The 23,076-nt window shown below is 42.7% G+C and overlaps 2 protein-coding genes and 1 pseudogene across 2 annotated transcripts; all 3 read right to left on the minus strand.

Annotated features, from left to right (window-relative positions):
* Nucleotides 1–3,005: 3,005 nt before the first annotated feature.
* On the minus strand, nucleotides 3,006–4,166 carry LOC127770925 (probable isoaspartyl peptidase/L-asparaginase 2; annotated as a pseudogene).
* A 7,346-nt stretch (nucleotides 4,167–11,512) lies between these two features.
* On the minus strand, nucleotides 11,513–20,670 carry LOC127770545 (villin-4). The gene is made up of 23 exons (XM_052296304.1): nucleotides 20,539–20,670; nucleotides 20,211–20,330; nucleotides 19,624–19,723; nucleotides 19,250–19,318; nucleotides 18,920–19,162; nucleotides 18,656–18,833; nucleotides 18,435–18,567; nucleotides 18,113–18,275; nucleotides 17,627–17,777; nucleotides 17,436–17,536; nucleotides 16,110–16,265; nucleotides 15,777–15,845; nucleotides 15,635–15,703; nucleotides 15,375–15,512; nucleotides 15,150–15,278; nucleotides 13,828–13,975; nucleotides 13,692–13,702; nucleotides 13,456–13,596; nucleotides 13,236–13,361; nucleotides 13,050–13,115; nucleotides 12,244–12,562; nucleotides 11,996–12,156; nucleotides 11,513–11,909 (listed from the first exon to the last, which is right to left on the minus strand). Exons 2-23 carry the CDS (start codon nucleotides 20,264–20,266, stop codon nucleotides 11,796–11,798), a joined length of 2,841 nt encoding a protein of 946 aa, XP_052152264.1. The 5' UTR covers nucleotides 20,267–20,330; nucleotides 20,539–20,670; the 3' UTR covers nucleotides 11,513–11,795.
* A 432-nt stretch (nucleotides 20,671–21,102) lies between these two features.
* Nucleotides 21,103–22,506, minus strand: LOC127770546 (probable xyloglucan endotransglucosylase/hydrolase protein 25). Its single transcript, XM_052296305.1, has 3 exons — nucleotides 22,204–22,506; nucleotides 21,893–22,092; nucleotides 21,103–21,772 (listed from the first exon to the last, which is right to left on the minus strand). The coding sequence occupies exons 1-3, from the start codon at nucleotides 22,489–22,491 to the stop codon at nucleotides 21,379–21,381; spliced, it is 882 nt and encodes a 293-aa protein (XP_052152265.1). The 5' UTR covers nucleotides 22,492–22,506; the 3' UTR covers nucleotides 21,103–21,378.
* Between the last annotated feature and the right edge of the window lie 570 nt (nucleotides 22,507–23,076).

Genomic DNA, 23,076 nt, shown 5'->3' on the forward strand with positions numbered 1-23,076 from the left:
TAAACTAATAAAAATTGTTCACTTTAATGTTTAAATAACATTTCTTTTTCTATTCTTTATACAAGCTGTATTTAAAACTGTTATTTTTAAGCCATATATGACATCATTATTAAAGTTCAAGAATATTTTCAAAATTTTCCATGGATGTTTGTTTGAACTTTAAATTTTAAATTTTTGATGTTAAATTAGTCTTTAGTGCTTTCGAACTACGCTAATAGTTCAAAATTTTCAATAAAAAAGAGAGGACTAGACGTAAGTTCTAAATGCATATGTATTCTATCAAAATTTCAGTACAAAATAGCTCAGATTATAAAATAAGCATGAAAGAGTTTAGGGGTTAAGTAATTAGGTAGAATAGTTAGAGCAATAAAATATTTTTTTCCTATCAGAATAGATAAATGGTTCAATTGATTTCTACTATCAATAAAACCCATTATGAACATCACTTTTATGCCGTGCCTTTTGCTGGGTGCGTGTTTGGAGCTTCAGTTCAGAAATTATCTTCAATTGAATTAAGGTCTAATATTATTTTTTGAAGAACACGGGACAAAGGCTATATATATACATGCTAACTACAGGTGGAATTATTGTGAGCTGTGATGACCATTCAAATTTGCAGGGGAGCTCTTGTGAAATTCTATTTGGAGCGCAAGAAAATCACATGAGATATTCAGTTCACATTCATTGCAAAAATTACAATGACGAATTACCATCTCATCAGGAGGTTCAGAACATGTGAGCACAACACACGTCTCATCAGACCCCGCTTCTTTCTCGGCCCACGCAGCCCATAACCCATGAGGCTTTTAAAGTGGCACGTGGTAGATAAATGGAGTAGGGTAGTCAACAATACTCTTATTTTGACGATTGACGCGCTACTGCTCCTGCACCCATATATGGAGTTGAGTATTTGCTTTTGAGAGCTCATCCTGTGCAAGTTGTATCACTGCGTTCTATGGCTGATTGGCTGTGCGGCCTTTCATTTTTTCCCCGTGAGGAAAGAAGAGAACAAAAATACTACCTCCGTTTCATAATTAAAGTGTTTTAAAAAATTAAAAACATATATAAAAAGATAAAACTAAATAAAAAAATGTTATGATGGGTTAAAAATATAGACATGTGAGGAATTTAAATTTGTTAGGAAGAAATGTTGGTAGATAAATTGTCATATTTTCAAACAAATTCTAAATGCTATAATTTATTATATTTTATAACAAAGGGTTTAGCTCTTTCGTCTGTACGCTTCTCCCTTCACAGTTCATGCATCGGCATTGAGAACGTGATTTCTCTAAAACCAATGTACAAAATGGGTACAAACGGTCAAAACAACCTATGGCAGAGGCAGTTCATCTCAGCCAAGAAAAAGGTCGACATGGTAGTACTAGCAATCTACTCCCCGTTCCAAAATAAATGTAGTTCTGTACTATTTATGTCTTGACTGTTCATCTTATTTAAAAAAAATTATAATTAGTATTTTTATTGTTATTAGATAATAAAATATAAATATTATTTATTGTGTGACTATTTTTTTTCAATTTTTTCATAAAATTTTTAAATAAGATGATCGGTCAAACGTGTCCTCACGGCTACACTTATTTTAGGATGGAGGTAGCACTATCACCGCCGGTCCCAAACAACGGCCACGTCACGTCGCGTCGAGCTGCAGCCGCTCGCGCCTCACAAGTGTCCGATCCCTGCGCCGCCACGACGCGCGGACCCAGCAGCAACCGCGCGCGCGCCGACACTTGGAGCAATTGAGCAAAGGGATTGAGATTGACCCACCTGCAGGGGCGCGCGCCGACGCACGTCACGTCCGCGCCGCGCCCACACGACTACACGAGCGGGGGCTGGGGGAATTGCTCGCCGAGACGGCGACGGAGACGTTAGCCTTTGGCGGTATGCCAGCGTCGCCGTCCGTGGTCGCGTCATGGTTAGGTGGAGGTTTGACACGTACGCATGGACAAAACGCTGGTCTCGGGGCAACGGCCAACCGTGCGGCATCGTGTCGTGGACTCGTGGGAGATTAGAATAACAGCCACACTTTTGAATTCTGAGCATGAAACAAATAATTACACCCTCCGTATAAGAGATTGAGTAATTTTCACAAAACTACACATTTTGTTGTTTAAGTTACAGAAAACCACATACATTTTGACACTTGACACTTAGGCCTTATTCGTTTTGAAGGATTCCTAAAGGAAATCTTAATTCCTTTGGAATAAGCACTATTCATGCATTCGGTTTGTAGGATTCAAAGAAAAATTTTCCATAGGAACACTATTCCAATCCTCTAAAAATCCTCCAAAATGTACTAATTCCATAGGAATGAAAACATCTACTCTATCCTCTTTTGTTTAGCTCGGTGGAGGAAAAATTCCTGTGTTCCAATCCTTTGTTTTGCACGTGCATTCCTAAATTATTCCTACATTTTTCCTATTCCTGTGATTTGGAAATCCTGTGAACCGAATAAGCCCTTAATAAGTACATATATTTTGGTAGTGTAGTTTCACAAAACCACACTATCAATGAATGGATTCACTCGCGAGATGACGTGGTTGTTTCACTTAGGACGAGGACATGACATCCTATTACCAGCCATCGCATGAAATTAATAGGATGTAACATCCTCATCTTAGATGGAACAACCACGTCATCTCACGGGTGAATCTATTCATCAATAGTGTGGTTTTGTGAAACTAAATTACCAAAATATATGTACTAAAGTGCCAAGTATCAAAATATGTGTTGTTTTATGCAACTTGAAAAAAAAACATGTAGTTTTGTGAAATTTACTCTAAGAGATTTTGAGTTTTTACTTGCTTATTTAAAAAATTTGTGCAAATATATAAAACGAAAAGTTATGCTTAAAATACTTTGGATAATAAAATAAGTAACAAAAAATAAATAATAATTTTAATTTTTTTTAATAATACGAGTAGTTAAACAGTGCAAACAAAAACTTAAAATTACTTATATTATGAGACGGAGGGGAGTAGTAGACGTCCCTATCCAGCTGACAGAAAAAAAAACGAGAATGGATTAAGGAGTTACAGTTTGGCGTTTAGAGATTGGTTTTTGGTTGGCGGGTACCTTCAGTTTAGTACGTTTTGGTTGGTCGCTGTAGGATAAGATTTGGGCCTTGGCTTTCGAGAGGTAGGTAGAATGGGCCTTCGAGCTGTGGGTGAAAGTCTAGTGGAAAAAGTCCACTTTGACTCCCTTAAAAGTCACCCGAATCTAATCCGTGACCCTCAACCGTAAAACCGGATAGGATGACTCCCTGAACTATTCAAACTAGTGCAATTTGACTCCCTGAGCGGTTTTGTTGACGTGGCGGTATTGACCCGGTCTTCATCCCACGTGGCGCTTATGTGGCATTACAATGAAAAATATTTTGTGGGACCCGTCTGTCATTTACACACAAAATATATTGTGGGACCCACATGTCATCCTTTCTCTCACCAACCTTCTTCCTCCCCCTCTCTCTCCCTTCTCTCTCTTTTCTCTTGCAGCCGCATCCGCTGAACATGCCGGTGCAGTTGAACCCGTGCGCCACCTCGTCGGTGCCGGACACCGCGATGAGCCCGATGAACCCTTCGTCCGGCCGTTCCTTGACGCAGTAGTCGATGGCCTCCTGCAGCCCGGCGCCCCTGAACTCCATCACGGCGGCGACGGCGCGCGCCAACGTGGAGCGTATGATGGCCTTGCCTTCCCCCGACCCGATCAACGGCGAGTCGCCGATGCACCCGGTCATCTTGTTCATCAGCCCGCCCGTGGACATGGCTGCCGCGATGTGGCCGTTTGAGTGCACCACTGCGCAACCCACCGTCTCCGGCGCGGGATACGGCAGTCAAACTGCTTGTACCAATTAATCACAGGATGTCACGGTTAGATGTTAGCAATTTTCATAGGCGAATTGGTAACATGAGTCGATGCGCTGATCAACGAACCAAGATGCTGTTGGCCTCCTTGGCGAGCTTCAGCATGCCGACGTTGTCCTCGGTGATGAAGTAGCTGTCCACGACCTCAAGACCTTGCAAACAGTGACCACAAAGAAAAAAATCAGACCAGTCCACGACCTCAAGATCTGCAGGACTCAGGTGGACCACGTTGGTAGGACGGATTCGTCCTACAGCTGCTGGTCCTGCCAAAATTCGACTAGATTCCATGGCGGCTGCGCATTGCTACCCCACACCGGCGCTGCACTTGCATCTGCTAGGCAACGCTGTGCACATGCATGTTCTCCGGGCAGAAAGAAACAGAAGCGGCACCCCCTGCCGGCGCAGATCGGGAGGCACGGCTGGGGCCGGCGGCGTCTCAGGCTTCGCCGTCTGCATTAGCCCTCTCCTTCGTCCCAGCCTGGCGCGGCACCATAGTGGGGGAGGCCACAGGCCGGACGCCCCCACCTTCCCCGGCGAGCTGAGGCCGTCGCCGCTCCACCGCCTCTCCTCCGGCTCTCTGCCGTCGCTGCCGAAGCCGCCGCTCGACCCGCTCAAGTTCCTTCCTCCGCGCCGGCCCTCACCCTGCCGCTGCCGCCGCTCCAGATAGAGGATAGATAGAGGATAGATAGATGATGACATGTGGGCCTCGCAATTTTTTTTCCATGTGAATGACGAATGGAGCCCATACAGTTTTTTATTTTAATGCCATATAAGCGCCACATCAACAACACAGATCAGGTCAACATCGCCACGTCAACGCCACGTCAGCAAAACCGCCATCCAAAACCACTGAGGGAGTCAAATTGCACTGGTTTGAATAGTTCGGGGAGTCATCCTATCTGGTTTTACGGTTGAGGGTCATGGATTAGATTCGGGTCACTTTTAAGGGAGTCAAAGTGGACTTATTCCAAAGTCTAGTAGACTGGGCTCTATCTTAGTCGGCCACGAGGGGATGGGCCGGTGGCTGTTCGTTTTACCCCCAAATGGGTCGCGGGTTATACGCGGGGGACTTATTTGTAAAGGAAGTTTTTTCACGGAGCACCCTAGTAGTAGTAGCAACCCTGTAATTTTGCAAAACGCACCCTGTCTCCTTGGATTTCTCGGCGCAGCGGCGGCGCGCCGCCGCGACCATGTCTCACTCGCTGCTTTTACTCTGCTTCCTCTGTCTCACTCGCTGCTCTGTAAAAAAAAATTGAGATGCCTGGGGGTATATAACCCGGTGTGATGAATGGAAAAGCTATCGAAGATCATTAACCCTAGTACTTAGCTTAGAACCCTAGTTTTTCTTGTCTTGCGGCGGCTACAAATCTGAGAGAGAGTGTGTTCGTCAATTCCATTTCGGGGGTGTTTTGGTGTGGTTCTGACAAGGGTATCAGAGCACAGCTGATTCTTGGCTCTCAATTTGTAAGGTGAAGGTTGGGAGGATCTGCGAATTCCTCTCATAAAATCCCAGAAGCCTATACAATTCGAACCGGAGGCGAGTAGAAGTGAGACAGATCGACAAGCGAGGGTTGGGGAATCACTTTGATGTGTATTCCCTGTAAAATCTCCAGAGCTTTCGACCTGACTCTGGCGGCGGTAGACCTGCGACGACGAGATCAAAAAGGGAAGAGGGTGAATCTTGGAGATAACCCTCAAGCCGAATTTCGTTGTCAGTGAACATGCTGGCTCGCACCAGGTCCGTTAACAGTTTGGATAGTGTGGATGGATTTGACGCTAGAGCTGAGATCCTGCAGCTTAGGCGGGAGATGACAGATCTGAGTAATCTGAGAGGTGAGATGGGAGAAATCAAGGACCTTTTGAAGAGTATTTGCACAGCTCTACCTGGATTTCACTCTGCTGGTGCGAGTACTAGTGGGACGGCTGGTGCAGGTGGATCTGCAAGGACCCAGGCTATGGCTGGTGCAAGTGTATCTGCAGGAGCACAGGCTGCTACTGGGACAGGGGCTTTGATTGCACCATCAGTTCCCCCTGGATTTTCATCAGTGGCACCAATTTTATCTACGGGAGGAATGCAGTCAGGAGTGACTCTACCTCAAACTGCTGATGAGACTCAAGTAAACTCAACTAATGCAATTCCTTCCAGTCAGATACATGCTGGTATGGGAAGTGTTTTTCCATCAACAAGTCTTCCACCAATTTTTCCAATACACATGTCTGGTGCTGTTCCTTCTGTTGGACATGTGAATTTTTCTATTGAGCCAAACACTGTTAACCCAAATTTTGCACCAATATTCACCTCAGCACCAATATTCACTTCAGCTACTAGAACTCAGGCTGGTCATTTACCTGGGGGGTTAAATATACATGGAGTGGAGTCTCAGGAGGATGTGGGAATGAATCATTATGGAATAGAAACAAACCAGCCATGGAGGTATCCGCAGATGCAGCCAACAGCCAGACCTCATCTGAATGCTACAGGGATACATATGGCAAATGGAGGAGGACCTGTTTGGCCAGAAGGACCCAGACATCTGTTTGGTGGGATGCCTAATCCATATGCTGACATGACACTAAGAAGCCAGAGGTTGGAGTTAACAATATTTAATGGAGAAGATGCTATTGGGTGGTTACAACAATGCGAGAAGTTCTTTGAAATGACAGGAACACCAGTAGAGCAATGGGTGAATTTAGCCACAGGGCACTTGGTAGGAAGAGCTGGGAAGTGGTTTAGAAATCTTGGGATACCATGGCATTATATTAATTGGCCCCAATTTTACTTGATGATTTCAGATAGGTTTACTGAGGCAAATGCACACGAAGCTGTGGAGCAGTTGTAGAATGTGAGGCAGACTGGTTCTGTCATGCATTATATTGATAAATTTGAGGATAGTGTTGCATTGGTTAAAAGGGATCATCCCTATCTGATTGAGTCTTATATTTTGAGCTGCTTTATTGGGGGTCTTAGAGCTGATATCAAACATGATGTGTGTGGGCAAAAACCACAAAGTTTGTTAGCAGGGTACTAGTATGCAAAAGTTTATGAGAAGGCCAGTCTTGCAAAAAGGGGAAATGCTCAAGGGGGATTTAACAAGAGTAAACCCCAGTTTCAATCAGGAGGTTTCAATAATAACAAGAATGTAGGACAGAAGGGGGCAAATACTGGAGGAGAGAGGGAAAAGAAAACTTGTTGGTACTGCAAGGAACCATGGTCTTACCAGCATAAGTGCAGGACAGGGAAGGTGATACATATGATGGAAGAAGTAGAGGATGAAGAAGAGGAATCAGGAAGTCCTGAAGAAAACCAGGAAGGGGAATATCAAACAGCACCTGGAAGTCCTGCTAAGAAAGAAGATGATAATGAAGAACAACTGATGCAGATTTCTACTCATGCAATACAGGGTACATATGGAATCAATACATTCTCTTTGATTACCTATGTTAAAGGAAGGAAAGCTGTGGCATTGGTTGACAGTGGTAGCACTAATACCTTCATGAATTATGAATTTGCATTGAGAAGTGGGTGTGAAATCATAGAATTTGACCACAATAGAGTCATGGTAGCTGGGGGAGGAATACTTAATTCCATAGCTAAAACCGAGGTGATCCAGTACAAGGTCCAGGGATATCTTTTCGGTAAAGCATTCCAGTTGATTCCTTTAAAGGGGTATGATATTGTTTTGGGGGCAGACTGGATATATGAGCACAGTCCAATTAATTTGGACTTGAAGCAGAGAACTCTGACAGTAACCTACAAAGGGCAAAATATTAATTCAAAGACTATACTGCACCTGGTGGAAAAGTGTTGATCAAGTTTGAAAAGATGAACAAAATGCTGGACAAAAATGTTATGGGGTTTGTAATTGAAGTACATACTCTCAAGACTTTGGAGATGGAGAATGTGCCAGTCCCTGATTCTGTAGCAACTATCCTAGCTGGATTTGCAGATGTTTTTGCTGAGCCCAAGGGGTTACCACCCAGAAGAGAATATGATCATGCTATCCCACTTAAGATGGGAGCTGAACCCCTTAATCAGAGACCATATAGAGTACCACACCAGCAGAAGAATGCAATGGAGGAAAATATAAAGGAACTCCTGGAGTCTGAAGAGATTAGGCCCAATTTGAGTCCTTATTCTTTACCAGCTGTTATGGTCAGAAAAAGGGATGGCAGCTGGAGAATGTGTGTGGACTATAGACAATTGAATGCAAGAACTATTAAGAACAAGTTTCCTATGCCAATTATAGAGGACTTGCTAGATGAGTTGAATGGTGCTAAGGTATTCTCCAAACTGGATCTGAGATCAGGGTACCATCAAATCAGGATGGTGGAAAGTGATATACCTAAAACTGCCTTTAAAACTCATATGGGTCATTTTGAGTACTTGGTTATGCCATTTGGGCTAACAAATGCACCAGCCACCTTTCAAGCTCTAATGAATCAAATTTTTGAGAAGATGTTGAGAAAATGTGTACTGGTATTCTTCAATGACATATTGATTTACAGCAAAAATCTGGAAGAGCATGAAAAACAATTGCAGTGTGTCCTATCTATTTTGAGATCCCACAAGTTATATGCTAAGAGGAGTAAATGCACATTTGCAGCACCAAGTGTAGAATATCTGGGGCATATAGTATCAGGAGAAGGAGTGGCAACCAAGCCCAGCAAAATTAAAGATGTTCTAGAATGGGCAGTCCCAGTGAATATAACTAAGTTAAGGGGCTTCTTGAGATTGACAGGTTACTACAGAAGATTTGTTCAGGGGTATGGTGCTATCTGTAGACCATTACATGATTTATTAAAGAAGGATAATTTCCATTGGGGTCCTGTACAGCAGAAGGCTTTTGACCAACTAAAGAAGATTATGACTACTTGTCCAGTATTAGCTCTTCCTGATTTCAGCAAACCGTTTGTATTGGAAACAGATGCTTGTGGTTCAAGCATTGGGGCAGTACTAATGCAAGAGGGCAGACCAATAGCTTATTATAGCAAAGCTCTGGGGCAGAGAGCAGCAGGGTCATCCACTTATGAAAAAGAAGCAATTGCCATTTTGGAAGCACTTAAAAAATGGAGGCATTATTTGCTGGGTAATCAAGTGATTATAAGAATTGATCAGCAGAGTCTTAAGTATATGGCTACACATAAACTTTCAGAAGGAATACAACACAAATTATTGTTGAAACTCCTGGAGTTTGACTATAACATTGAATATAAAAAAGGGAAAGAAAATGCAGCAGCTGATGCATTATCAAGGAGAGACACCAAAGAAGTGGAAGAGAAGGAAAAATGCTATGCAATCACATTGGTCTATCCTAAATGGATAGAGGATGTGAAGAGCAGTTATCTAAATGATGCCCAATATATGAAATTGGTGGATGGGGAGGAACTAAATGAAGAATCTAGCAATTTTTCTTTGGGTGCTGGAATACTAAGATACAAAAACAGGATATATGTTGGCAGTACTACTGATATCAGGAACAAACTGATACAAGCTTTCCACAAATCAGCTTTTGGGGGTCATTCTGGAGTTAAAGTCACTTACCACCGAATCAAGAAGATTTTCTATTGGCCACAGCTTAAGAAGGAAGTGGAGAAAATTGTCTCTGAATGCCCCACTTGCCAGATTACAAAAGCTGAGCATGTTCATTCTCCTGGTCTTCTAGATCCTCTGCAAATACCTGAAATGGCTTGGACACATATTTCTATGGATTTTATTGAAGGGCTGCCAAAGTCTCAAGGCAAAGATGTAATCCTAGTAGTGGTGGATAGGTTGACCAAATATGCCTATTGCAATGTCTCATCCCTATGATACCCAAGATGTTGTGCAGATCTTTATGGAAAATGTTTATAGGTTGCATGGCATGCCACTGGTGATTGTTTTCGACAGGGACAAAATATTCACTAGTGATCTCTTTCAGAATGTCTTCAAATCCATGGGAACTACTTTGAGGTTCAGCACTTCTTACCATCCACAATCTGACGGGCAGACAGAACGGGTAAATCAATGTGTGGAGGCATATCTGAGATGCATGGTGTTCCAAGAACCTAGAGACTGGCACAAGTGGTTGCCTACTGCTGAGTGGTGGTATAACACTTCTTATCACACCTCTCTACAGGTCACACCGTATGAAGCACTATATGGTGTACATCCACCTCAGAATGGGGAGCAAGCTATCCCTGGAAATGTAACTGAAGAAATCAGAATCACTGCTCAACAGAGAGAAGAGTTGATGTTGAGATTGAAAGATAACTTGTTGAGGGCTCAGAATCGAATCAAGAAATTTGCAGACAGACTTAGGTCTGAAAGAAGTTTTCAGGAGGGAGACATGGTGTATCTAAAGATGCAACCTTATAGACAAAACGCTTTTGGCTTGAGGGGATCACTGAAGCTTCGTGCAAAGTTCTATGGGCCATTTAGAATCCTGAAAAGAATTGGGAAAGTGGCTTACCATCTGCAGTTACCGGAGGAAGCTGGAATACATCCAGTGTTCCACATAAGCCAGCTGAAGAAACATGTGGGAAATTTGGCTGTACCACTTCCTAATCTTCCATTGGTGGATGAAGATGGTAACATCAAGACTGAACCTGTCGCTGTACTAGCAAGAAGGGTAGTTCCAAGAAGAAATGAGCCGGTCACTCAATGGCTTGTTCACTGGGAAAATCTAACTCCTGAGGATGCTACCTGGGAGGACTCTGCTTTTATTCAAGCAACGTTTCCACATTTTCGACCTTGAGGACAAGGTCGTGCTCAAGGGGATTGGATTGTCAGAGATGGAGATTTCAAAGAAGAAATGGAGAAGAGTTTCAGAAGTTTCAGTTAAAAATTCAAAAGTTCAGAGTTAGAGTGGGATACCGGTTGGGTGACGTCGTTTAATGAAGATGAACGGTAGAGATGAGGCTATTCCAAATTACCGTGGTGCATTTACGGCTGTGATCGCTTTGTTGTACTATTTACTGTTTCTGTTTGTCGTCGCCTGCGCGATGCTGCTTTTACTCTGCTTCCTCTGTCTCACTCGCTGCTCTGTAAAATAAAACCTGAGATGCCTGGGGGTATATAACCCGGTGTGATGAATGGAAAAGCTATCGAAGATCATTAACCCTAGTACTTAGCTTAGAACCCTAGTTTTTCTTGTCTTGCGGTGGCCACAAATCTAAGAGAGAGCGTGTTCGTCAATTCCATTTCGGGGGTGTTTTGGTGTGATTCTGACACGGGTGCCGTGGACGCGGTCCGTCAGTACGGCAACGGCAAGCAGCTCGCTCGAGTCGAGCTCCCCTCTCCGCCCGGGGCTTCTCCGCTGGCGTTGCCACAACCACCGGAGTCCTTCGCCCCGCCGCCGAACTCCTGCAACCAGGACTGCCTCGGCACTCGGCAGCCAACCGGTTGAAGGTCAGAACTCGATCCCCTCTATTCACCCTAATTTCCGTTGCTTGCATGCGTGAAGTGGACTGCGTTATTTGATTGTGGTTCTGCTCCTGCGCGTATCTATTCCGTTTAGCAACGGAATTTCGTGCCATATCGATGAACTTGTTGAACTGTGGAATGGTGTTGTTGTCAGTAGAACTTGTGAATTTGTGGAATTAGAGAATAGTGATGCCCTTGCTCTCTCCTCATTAGTTGAGAGATGATGATGAGAGTTGAGAGACAATAAATAGACCTTTTCTTAAAAAAATTTTGTAGCGGCACAAAAATGCGAGGCTCACAACAGAACATTCATGAGCACTCTATATCAATAAAGGGAAAAGAAAAACACTACCAAAAGACCTACTTGCTACTGCAGAAAGAGCAGGGTGATCCTAGAGCAATAGCAGGCCAAAATAGGTGAAGAGAAGAACTCGAGAATGGCACGGAAATTGCGTGCCCTCAAAAATGGGTGATGCCTTCAAGGCGAGGACAAGGGGCTGTTCCTCAGAGTTGAGCTAAAAGAGCTGGAGATCAGACTTTAGCCTGTTCTGCTTCCATTTTGGAAGGTTTTTGAATGATGCCCTTGTCATGCCAAACTTCTCTGCGAACTCAACTGATGATAAGTAGACCTGCATTCAGTTGAAAATAGTACATATTATTGTGTTCATCTTACAACATCAGGAGAGAATACCAAGTGGAAAAATTAGTTGATCACCTCTCGCTTGGTAACATCAATGTCAGGAGCAGGATCATCAGATGTGGTGGTCAAACGTTCATATGGGTAGATTGTGCTGTTCTCATCATCTTCTGGCTCATTTTCACTTTCACCGATCGTTGAGCCTTCCTCCTGTATTGCCTTCTCTGCCTCGGGGCTCGCTTAATTTTGCAGAAATTCATAAAGGAAAATTATAAGACAACTGAACACTTGCCTTCCGTATTCTAGCATAATAGGTGATAGAGTACCTTTTACAGACTTAGGTATTGTACTTTTCGTAGGACCCTCGAAAGCACTGGTGAGAGCATTGATAGCTGATTGTTTGGATGATGTCTTTGGCAATTCAGACCCTCCGGATCTTGGGAAAAGCTTCTTGACAGCAGGGGGAGGGGTGGAAAGATACCGGGTACTTGGGTTCTCAAAGGCAGAAGCTATTGCGGTGAAAGCTGGAGATCTTCCTCGAATACGGTGACGTTCTGGGCTGTGGGACATACTTCTTGTGCGCTGCTGAGATTTATCTTGTCCTGCGTTCCTTCCTGAAAACGCTGGTGTTCGCCTTTTAGGTTTCTGGCAACGCATAAAGAATATATATATGTAAGGTAATCTATATGGATTGAAAGAGAGGCCATTAAGTGTAAATCACAATATAGATTGAAAGAGAGGCCATTAAGTGTAAAACCCCAAAGATTGAAACAGAGGCCAAATTTCCCTGGCTGAAAGGCATTGGTAGGACAGTACATCACCAAACATGAACTGTATATAAATGATGCAACTATATATACAACTGGACAAGAAAAATGAAATCTCATCAAATGTTAGCCACTTGGAACCCATATTTCAAACTTACACTCAACATGGCAGTTTGGTTTGTTAATCAGATGACCAAGAGTTTAACAATGGCTCATTGGTACAACCAAGTAATTATCACATGCATATGTGCACAGCTAAGCACAAGTATCAACAAATAGCAAAAATGATAAAGAGAGTGACTTTTTACAAGCAATAAGGACCGCATTCTATCAATATGCTACTTGAGCACTATGTTGAGACTTACATCAAGCGATGGAGTTGCTCCACCCTTTACTATTGCAAGCTTCCTCTGGTATGAACTGCCATGCATCTGCGACAAAAAAAGAAAGAAAGAGTAGATGTGAGAAAACCAAAATGGGGGGTATGTTTGGGCGCTCATCTAATCACCATAGAACAAAAACTGATCTTGAATCTAAATATAATTACTTACCAGCGATTTTGCTGAGTCCCAAGTGAAGAACCTAGTAAAAAACTGTGGCTCACTTCCTTCTGTAACAATAAAAATTGGTGTGTCTTGCGAGAGATTTTCCATAAGGAAATCATGTAGAAGAAATTTCTAGCATAGTTACAGTGAGAAAATGAATTAAGATGCCAAACAGAAAACGTGATTTCTAATTAGAATAGACGGATCAAGTAACTTTAGTTAATACCTCACCGATGTCCATCGCTTGTGATCTCAATTTGGCATCCACCTCCTGTCCAACCCAAACAAACAAGTCGGTGCGGCAGTCTAGAACGAAAATATCTTCTGCCATCAGGTCATCCTGAGTAAAGTGGTGTATTTCCTTGACCTGATCATGTAGATTTCAAAGGAAGGACTGGCATTAGACACATGGAGAGCACGCTTAGGGGGGGAAAAAGCTATGCGTCAGTTTTTTTTTCTGACCTTTAGATTTTCTTCATGAAACCCCACCAGCAAAACATTTGAAGTGCAGAAAAAAACAAAAATGTCAATAGATGTTGAAATGGTAATCCCACTAAGTAGACCATATCAAAACATTCAATAATTTGTTTTTGATTACCCTTGGATAAGATACATGAGAAAAGATGAGGGTCGCTTTCATTTTCTTTTCCTATTTTTTTGTTTGAATACTTGGATTTTCCACCTAAGAGTTCCCAGAATTGGTCGGTTTCTCTCCCCTCCTTTTGTGACCTGGATGGCAGATCTGGCTGTATCATGTAAAAGAGAAGCACAAAAAAGAAGTTGTATCAATGTTCAGTGGACATGTATACCATCAGAAATTTTACGGTCCTTGAGAAAGTACCTCAAGGTACCTAAATTTTACGCTAAAAATTTTGGTACCCAGGTACCTTATACCTGGAGATACCCAGTTTTACACCGGAAATGGTGGTACCTCCTGTTACCTTTTCAAGGATGGTAAAATTACCCATATATCAAAGCTAAGATTGTTTCAGAACATAGGCAAAAAACATAAGCCAGATAAGCCATGATATCAAGAAGAATGATTATGACTTGTGAGGATGACAAGCATCCAATAACCATACATAACTACTAGACTTGTATATATCCACATGCACATAAAGTTACAACAAGCTAGATGAACGCCTCGCAAAATTCTTGCTTTTATTTCTAAAATTATAGTTGTATCTCTTATATAGTTAATATGTACTCCCTCCATCCCTAAATGTTTGACGCTATTGACTTTTTTAAATATGTTTGACCATTCGTCTTATTCAAAATTTTTGTGAAATATGTAAAATTATATATATATATATATATATATATAAAAGTATATTTAACAATGAATCAAGTGACAGGAAAATAATTTATAATTACTTAATTTTTTTTAATAATACGAACGGTCAAACATATTTTAAAAAATCAACAGCGTCAAACATTTAGGGACGGAGGGAGTATGTAATAAATCTACATGGTTATAATCTGGTCGCATCATGATCAACTATATAGCCTTCTCTTCTTTTCTACCGTATTCGAACTGCATTTTGCTGATTAATATGAAAACCTACTGTAAGATTTCGATCAAGGATTTAAATGTATAGGAGCATACCAAGTGTCAGGAAAACTGCATGGGTATAAAGATTAATATTTTCCACAATAAGTGATTCACAACTTAATTATAGTTGTATCTCTCATATAGTTAATATGTATCTAATAAATCTACATGGTTATAATCTGGTCGCATCATGATCAACTATATAGCCTTCTCTTCTTTTCTACGATATTCAAACTGCATTTTGCTAATTAATATGAAAACCTACTGTAAGATTTCAATCAAGGATTTAAATGTATAGGAGCATACCAAGTGTCAGGAAAACTGCATGGGTATAAAGATTAATATTTTCCGCAATAAGTGATTCACACCTTAATTACATCTAGCTGTCTCTCAACCAAGTCATTATCCAGTGAGGTTGTAAGGTTCCCAGTCCATGTGAACACAGTGTTTCCATTGTGTAGAATGTAGCAGTAGGATGAATTTAATGACGAAGACACCTAGTAAAAAAGGATCATAGAGATGAAACCATTGATAACAATATAAGAATTACGCTCTCGCATATGTCTGGACCAAACAGATGCCTTTGCACTTACTGCATCAACTTGAATTGCTTGCATGTTTTCTGATCCTGAGCCTTGAATCCGGAAGAGAGCAAGCCCACCTTCAACGTAAGTGTCGTCATCGGTACCATTTACAGCAATAAAGTTCTTGTATGCAGAGCTAAGTCCACCCTACATTAGAAAGCCGGTGTGAGGGGGAGAGGGATTAAGTGTCAAATTGTTATATATATCTAACAGTCACTCTGTCAGATCCACTCAAGGATATTGACTTATCTACTGAGTAGAAGAAAAACCTTAAAAACTTGAAGACTCTGAAATATGACGAAAAATTGAATCGGTTCTTTCCCTTCATAGAGGCGAGCCTGCATGGAAGCACCAATGAATTAGAGTGATAATGTGATGTAATATGTCATATATGGACAATGGACAGGTTACCTGGGCAGCCTGGAATTTTGCAGCCTGAAACATCTTGCTAGCTAGTGAAATTGCCGATGTCCTGTCCTCCTGAAAGTAATTAAGATCGCCCACATGCAGAAACTTGAATTTATCATACAGTAGTTAAACAATTACCACATTACGCAAACCTCTCTGTTGTCCTATCAATCTAGAAAAAATCAGCTAACAGCATCAGACTGCTAACTTTATCCTTAGTCCTTGCTAATGACTTCACAACAAATATTTAATTAGTTCCTAGCACATATGTCCTATAAATCTATGTGTATGTTTATTTCAATTTTTTCATAACTAGAGTTAGTGCGTAGATATTACCTCAACACTCTTCTTCCCAAACCAAGTTCCAATAAGACATTCCTCCTTATCATCTCCAGTGTATGTGTATTGAAAAATGTAGCAATCTCCGGTGTAAAGTTTTGATTGATCAGAAGATGAAAGAAGAGTCTTGCCATCGCCATTTACTCGCCAGACCTGTACAATCACCATCAAACTTCACTAAAATAAATTGGTTGACTGCAATGTAAAAATGTTAGCTCAAGGATGGACATCAAACTGTCAAAGATAGAGGGGTGTAGATCGATTGCATGATTTAGTTAGATGCCTTTGCATACATATAGGTAGTGTTTGGTTGCAAGGATGGGATGGGATGGGATGGGATGAACCCACTTTTAGGGGTGTTTGGTTGAGAGGTGAGTGGGACGGGATGGTCCCTGGAGAGGAATATTCCTCTCAGATCCAGGATGAAACGGTCCGCCAAAATCGGCCGGACCAATCCATCCCACTTCGACGGAGCCCACGGCGTTAGCTCCCGTAGCCTCCCGCTCGGCTCCGCCGCAACACCGCCGCCTCATCCGCGTCGACCTCCGCCTCCGCGACCGGCCGTCACCTCGTCCGCGACCGCCTCCACGACCGACCGTCGCTGCTCGTCGTCAGCTCCCACAGCCTCCCGCTCAGCTCCGCCGCGGCACCGTCCCTCCCCTGGCACCGCTCCCTCCCCCGGCGCCGCTCCGTCCTCCTCCGCCTGCTCCCTCCACCTCGCCTCGCCTCCACGACCGGCCGCCGCCTCGTCTGCGACTGACCGCCGTCGCTCGTCCGCGTTCGCCTCCACGACCGGCCGTCGCCTTGTCCGCGACCGGCCGCCGTTGCTCGTCCGCGCCTCGTCGCCTCCGGGACCGGCCGCCGCTCGTCTGCGCCTCACCTCGCCTCCACGACCGGTTGCCGCCTCGTCCGCGACCGCCTCCGCGGCCGACCGCCGTCGCTAGTCCGCGCCTCTCCTCGCCTCCATGACCAGTCGCCGCCTCGTCCGCAACATTGTCCATCCCATCCCATCTCAATCCTTTTTACCAAACAAAAAACTATAACCATCCCATACCACAAACCAAACACACAACTGGAACCATCCCATCCTAAAAAACTGGGATAGGTCTAACCCATCCCACTTGGTCCCCAAACCAAACACACCCATAGTGTTCGTTGATTACCCTCTATTAATTTATTTTTGCATGAGTACATTGGCGTTTGAGAGGCTTCAGGTCTCAACTTCAAAACCTAGCTAGCACCCTAAATGATGTGTAGACAAACAAATTTAAAAGGATTGTTGCTCACAGCAATATAGATTCATAACAGCTATCGAAAAAAAACCTGTAAATGACCAGTGCAATCAATATAAGGTTGGGGTTCTTCTTCTTCAGGAGCAGCCTTCATCAATCCTTTAACATCCAATCCTTGACTTCTGAGTAGAGCTGTAGTAAGAATATACATGATGAATGTGTACATTGGATACTCTTTTAGCAATACTTCACGCTTGAACTAATGAGTCTGTAGGCAATCACCTGCCACTTTGCCTCGGCCATCCTCAGATGACAGCTTCAAATCAGGAGTAGGCGGCCACTTGTTAAATTTTGACTTGAACATGATTGTTTCGAATCCCTCAATCACTTTGATAACATTTGATCCTTTTCGGTTCTCATCAATGAGCAATTTCTGTAAATAAGTAAGAGAAACACACACAGCAAAGTGAAATGTGAAATGTGCCTGTGTTTTGGTCATAAGAATATATATTTTTTTAAAAAAGTCAGCATGGTATATCAGTAAGGTGGTACATTTGCTGAGTACTGGAATACATGCCAAATAGTTTTTTTTTATTTGTAAGATGGAAATGAATGGACTTTTACAAAAGTTGTATTGCTGTAGCCAAGTTCTGCCTTGATGTTCCCTTTTTGTTTCATAACACTATAATTGAATGGAGAGTACCAATAAAAAAAAATCAGCTTCCAATAATCAGAACCTTCATACACATATGGCCAATAAGAAATTACCTCAGCAGCTTCACTTGCACCCTTTCTCACTTGCAAAGAAGTACCTCTGCCCATCCAAACATACATTTCAGCTCCACAGTCCAACAAGTAGCATTTGTTTGTCTCAAGTAACTCATGCTCCAAAGATTCAAAACTAATATGCTCCAGCGTTCCTTCGTTAAAACTGGGAGGAAGTAATAGAAATCACTAATTCAGTTTCATAAATTTTAAGAGAATTGATCTCAAAATATCATCATTTGACTGCAAATTATTTCTCATTCAAAACTAACACTTTCTTGATGCGGGTATTGGAATATTGATAGTGATTTGACTTGAGTATTACCATAGCAATTTGGTCACAGTTTCCTTATCATCCCCATTGTCCTCTGAAGATGTCTTCTTTGGGAGAGGAGCAAAACCACCAAACAAACCCCAAAATTCACCAGCTTCAGTATCGGCCATCAACTTTCCATCCTCTATGAGAGGAATCCAGATTGTCAAATGCTTTAAATGTGACTTTGAATATTCAAAGCAAAAGCACATAAACAAAAAAAAAAAGCTTACCAACAGCTGCAACTTCGCACTTGCCCTCATGGAAAGTATCTTTGATATATTGCACAACTTCAAGAGCTTTTGCTCTCTCTTGAATGCATGAGTTAGAGCCATTGAACTGGAAAATTTTGTTCGCGGTATCCAAAATGAATATGTCCTCGTGATTAAGGGATGAACGAACAAAAGGAACCTGGTTTGTATGACAAGCAGCATAAGAATAAAAAACCCAGCAAGCCTTTGCATAAACAAAGGCAGTGATCAACTTCAATAGATTACCTCTTTAACATGAACAACATGCTTTCCTTGGCACACATATAAGCGGGTAACATGATCTTGCTGATTGACCTCTACATGATTGAACCCAGAAGCTACCCCTCCTGGCTGTGGCATGATGCATGGTCTAAAATAGGAGAGAAGCTTTTCAGTTTCACCGCCTTGTACTTCCCTGTACTGGACAGCACGCCCTCCAAGGGCAGCATCAAGCTCCACAGTTAGAATTGCAGCAGTTCCAGCTTCGTCCTTTCAAATATTAGGCATTTGTGTATTAATAGTTAGCTTGGGAGAGCTAAGTCAAGTGAGGTGCTGCCAGATTATTTGAGAGTCTACCTGACTAGTATCCTTTCCAAGCCAGTAGTGGAGATCATGGCGAAATGAACCATTTTTCAAGGCTGTCGTCTATAGGAAGAAAGACGAATATGAGGTTCAAAACACATGGTGCAGTAAGCATATAATGCATGAACAAACTTGAAGCCATATACTATACAAATTGTGGCATCAAGACGACAATGGTATGGTTAGTGAAGCATGTGGTTCACCAAAATGACTTAAGTATTGCATTATCTAGTGTGGTAAAAGATAAAGAAAGAAAATAGTTTATAATGTCATGTAATGTTTGTTTCAAGATGAATTACATCATCTATGTTTGCGATTATGCACCAATAATGTTGAAAAGGAATAACAAGGAATGAATACTACCATACCTTCAAGATGATATATGAATCACCCATGTAAAATTTTCCGTGTGAAGATGTTGGCACGGGAACAGGCTTGAAGTTTTCAATACGCCATACCTCCAAACCACTGTAAGGTAATTAAGGAGTACAATACATGTGCAAAAGACTCCTCTGATCGACATAGTGGAGGGCTACAATTCTCATGGGGGTTGATGACCAAGTCTAACTTTGTGAGGATAAATCAGCAGCCCTTAACCTTAGTTTTATTTGACTGGTATTTACTTTAACTTCATCATTGTTTTTGTTTGGTTTAGTCACCCTATGATGCTATGGAACTACTTTTTCTTATAGATGCAATAGATTATAAATTCATGATAGCCTTTTGTTCCAGCTTTGCCTATTTTTTTAGATTATCCAGGAACAATTATGCTTAGCCTCTTGTGTTGGATGATTTTGTTGCCAAGAACAGTTAACAATCATTCCATCCATGATTACGTATGTTGACATTTTTTGTGTGTGAGTCAGTAATAATCCTTTGGTCACAAAATGTATTTTCTGTGAGATCAAGTGTCCAAGCCATAATAAATATTGGAAATAGAATGCAGTGAGGATACTCCTTTTGTCCAACTCCACGGAAAGCCGGATCTACATCTTTCATAGAAATTGACATGCTTGATGTTGTGAAAGAGCCTTTCCTGATTTTGTCTCAAAACGACGCTAACATCATGCTGGAACTGCAAACAAGTTTTTTTTTTTTTTAAGAAAAAGATGAATGATATGATCATAGTTTAAACATCACAATGGTCACCCAAACACCAACAAAAGCTCATTATGATATAGTTGGCAACAAATAACACCCGAGAACACAAAAGGATCATAGGAACATAAAAAATGTCATTGAATGAAAAATAAAAGAACACAAATGCAGATAGACCCTCTTACCTGAAGCCTGTGTGTTCTTGATGGCAATGAAAATTGGAAAATCCTTGTGGGGAGAGAAGCGACGACCCAGAGTCCGGAGAGAGGACAAGAGGGGAAAAGTAAAGGGCCATCCGCGCAAAACGGGTTAAGGCAAAGAAAAGGTAAATTTGTGAGTGCATGCACTTAGTGTGGTAAGCGGATGGGGAAGTGGGTTGTTTGTGGATTTGCTATATATAGCAGGGGCATGCGCCATTCATACTTTTACCTTTTCTTCCAAATGATGTTCAGACTGCAAAATCAACCCCCCCCCCCCCCCCCCCCCCATTATACATTGGAACTGCAAAAATTGTTGTATATAGACTAATCCTAAAACTATCAAGACTAGGAAAATAGGTGCTAGTAGGATTCCTAAACTAGAATATGTCCTCATGAAAGATTGACAGTCAACTGATGGAATGGATAAGAACCAAAACTCTTGTCATGAGTTTTATCAACCTTTTCTCCTGTAATGAATTGTTTGTCACCATTATTTTCATTCATTACAGAATTAGTTTACTTCATTCTGGGCCCATGTTCTTGAGGTATCTCATGATACCCAACTGATCTGGGGCAGGAGGAGTGTCTGAGCATAACAAAAACTTTCAAAACAATAGAAAAGTTCCAAATGCTTTTGAAAATTTTCATTCAGACCGAAACACTCAAATCGAAAACCTTCAATTTTTTCTGAAACTTTCTGCTCTCTTTTTCCTCCTCGGGGCAAAGAATGAAACAATCTCAATATTCCAGTAAAATCTTCAAAAAAGGAATATTGATTCGGTACATTTCACGCACTTCTCACATGCATACAGAGCCACCTCTATCCTACTGCAACCCACACTCTTTTGGATAACCATCGGGGAACCTCTTGGGATCGTTGCAGTAGTTGTAGATCATGTACTTGTCCTGGGCCTCCCTCAGCTGCTGCTGCTGCTTGACGTCGTCCAGCCCCCGGTCGAACCAGTCACTGCTGCTGGCCGGGCCCTGGCCGCATACCCACGCATAAGAGCTCGGCACGCAGCCGTCGGCGGTGTAGTTCCGGAAGTATGCCACGAAAGGCGCCTGCGACCAGTCGGTCTTGATGCGGCCACCCTCCGTCGCCCAGTCGTCGGCGTCCCACAGGCAGCCAAACAGCCTCATCGGCTGGTAGATCGGGAACGGCACGCCGGAGTCCAAGTGGTTCTTGAATTGCCGGATCGGCATGTTGTCAACCAGGATCCTGCAATTCACCGACTTTAGTGACACTGGCATACACATTTGGCTCAATGCTTTTTTACCGGTTCTAACGCAACAAGCCTATTTTTACACCATTAACATACTATCTTGAAATGCAGCTTACAGGATCTCGTCTGGGTTCCAGATGACGGAGTAGGTGTGGAAATCCTGGGTAGGATCAAACCAGAGCCGGTACTGCACCTCCCTGCCGCCTTCGCCGTTGGCAAAGATGTTGGTATGCAGGGTGTACGGTTGCCCGGTGACGTTGCCCAGGAACTCCAGGTCGATCTCGTCGTGGGTGTTCCAATCCTTCTCGGATATCAACTGCACCACGCAATGTATCACAAGCTACTCAAGAATGCAGAACTATATAACTGACGATTTGGCACATGCATGTCACTGTGCAGGTGCAGCTGCTGTTTCATGGTCACTTACGTATATCGTGGTGACGGTGCCGGCGGAGTCGTCGGCGACGAGCTTGATGTCCATGTCGATTCTTGCAAAGAGGTACGAGGTCTTGGACTTGAACGCCGACCCCATCACGCGGTCTAGCGTCAGCGCAATTGTCTGGTCGCCATTGCTGTCGTTGAGCAGCTGCGTCTGGCCAAACAGTACCTCGAGCTGGTCCGTCATGAGCCCACCGCCGGTCACCGGCGTGGCAGCGGCGAGCAGCGCAGAAGCCAACAGGCAGGCTAGGAGGTGGTGCGCCCTAGCCGGCGCCATGGCTTCCGGCCGGTGGTGTAAACTGTGAAGTGAGTGAGTGAGTGATGTACTGCTGTGTGTGAGGGGGCAGTGCGGCCATGGTCAAGTGCAGGCTATATGCAGAACAGTAGCACCAGGGTCAAAAGACTTTCAGATCGATCTCATCGAACTCGGCGATGGATGCATTAGATATTTGGATTCTTGGAAGGTGTAAACAAGTTTGGATTATGGGCTGGCTAGTGAAGACCTAGGCATAGAAAATGATGGATGATATGTAGCTAAAGGTGAACAGAGCTGGGAAAACAAGCAAGAAGTTGACCTGATTAAGTGTTCGTCACATGTCCATTACTCTAGTGAGAGAGCTGCGCCATGTAATTTTCAGAATTCTGTATTTCGCAGAGTGGTTACTCTCTGAAGAAAAAGAATACCCGATAACCGAGAATTACCGTGCTTTCTCCAATTATTTGTTCAACATATTACGAACACAACTGCATATTTTGTCTTGATTTCATTGCAGAGTGCAATACCATTTTCGCATTTCACTGTTTCAGTAGAGCATCACTAGCTAGGCATCTGCCAGTGCCAAGCCTGCAATTGTTCGTTTAG

Source organism: Oryza glaberrima, chromosome 4, assembly GCF_000147395.1.
Source record: "Oryza glaberrima chromosome 4, OglaRS2, whole genome shotgun sequence".
Taxonomy (NCBI): Eukaryota; Viridiplantae; Streptophyta; class Magnoliopsida; order Poales; family Poaceae; genus Oryza; species Oryza glaberrima.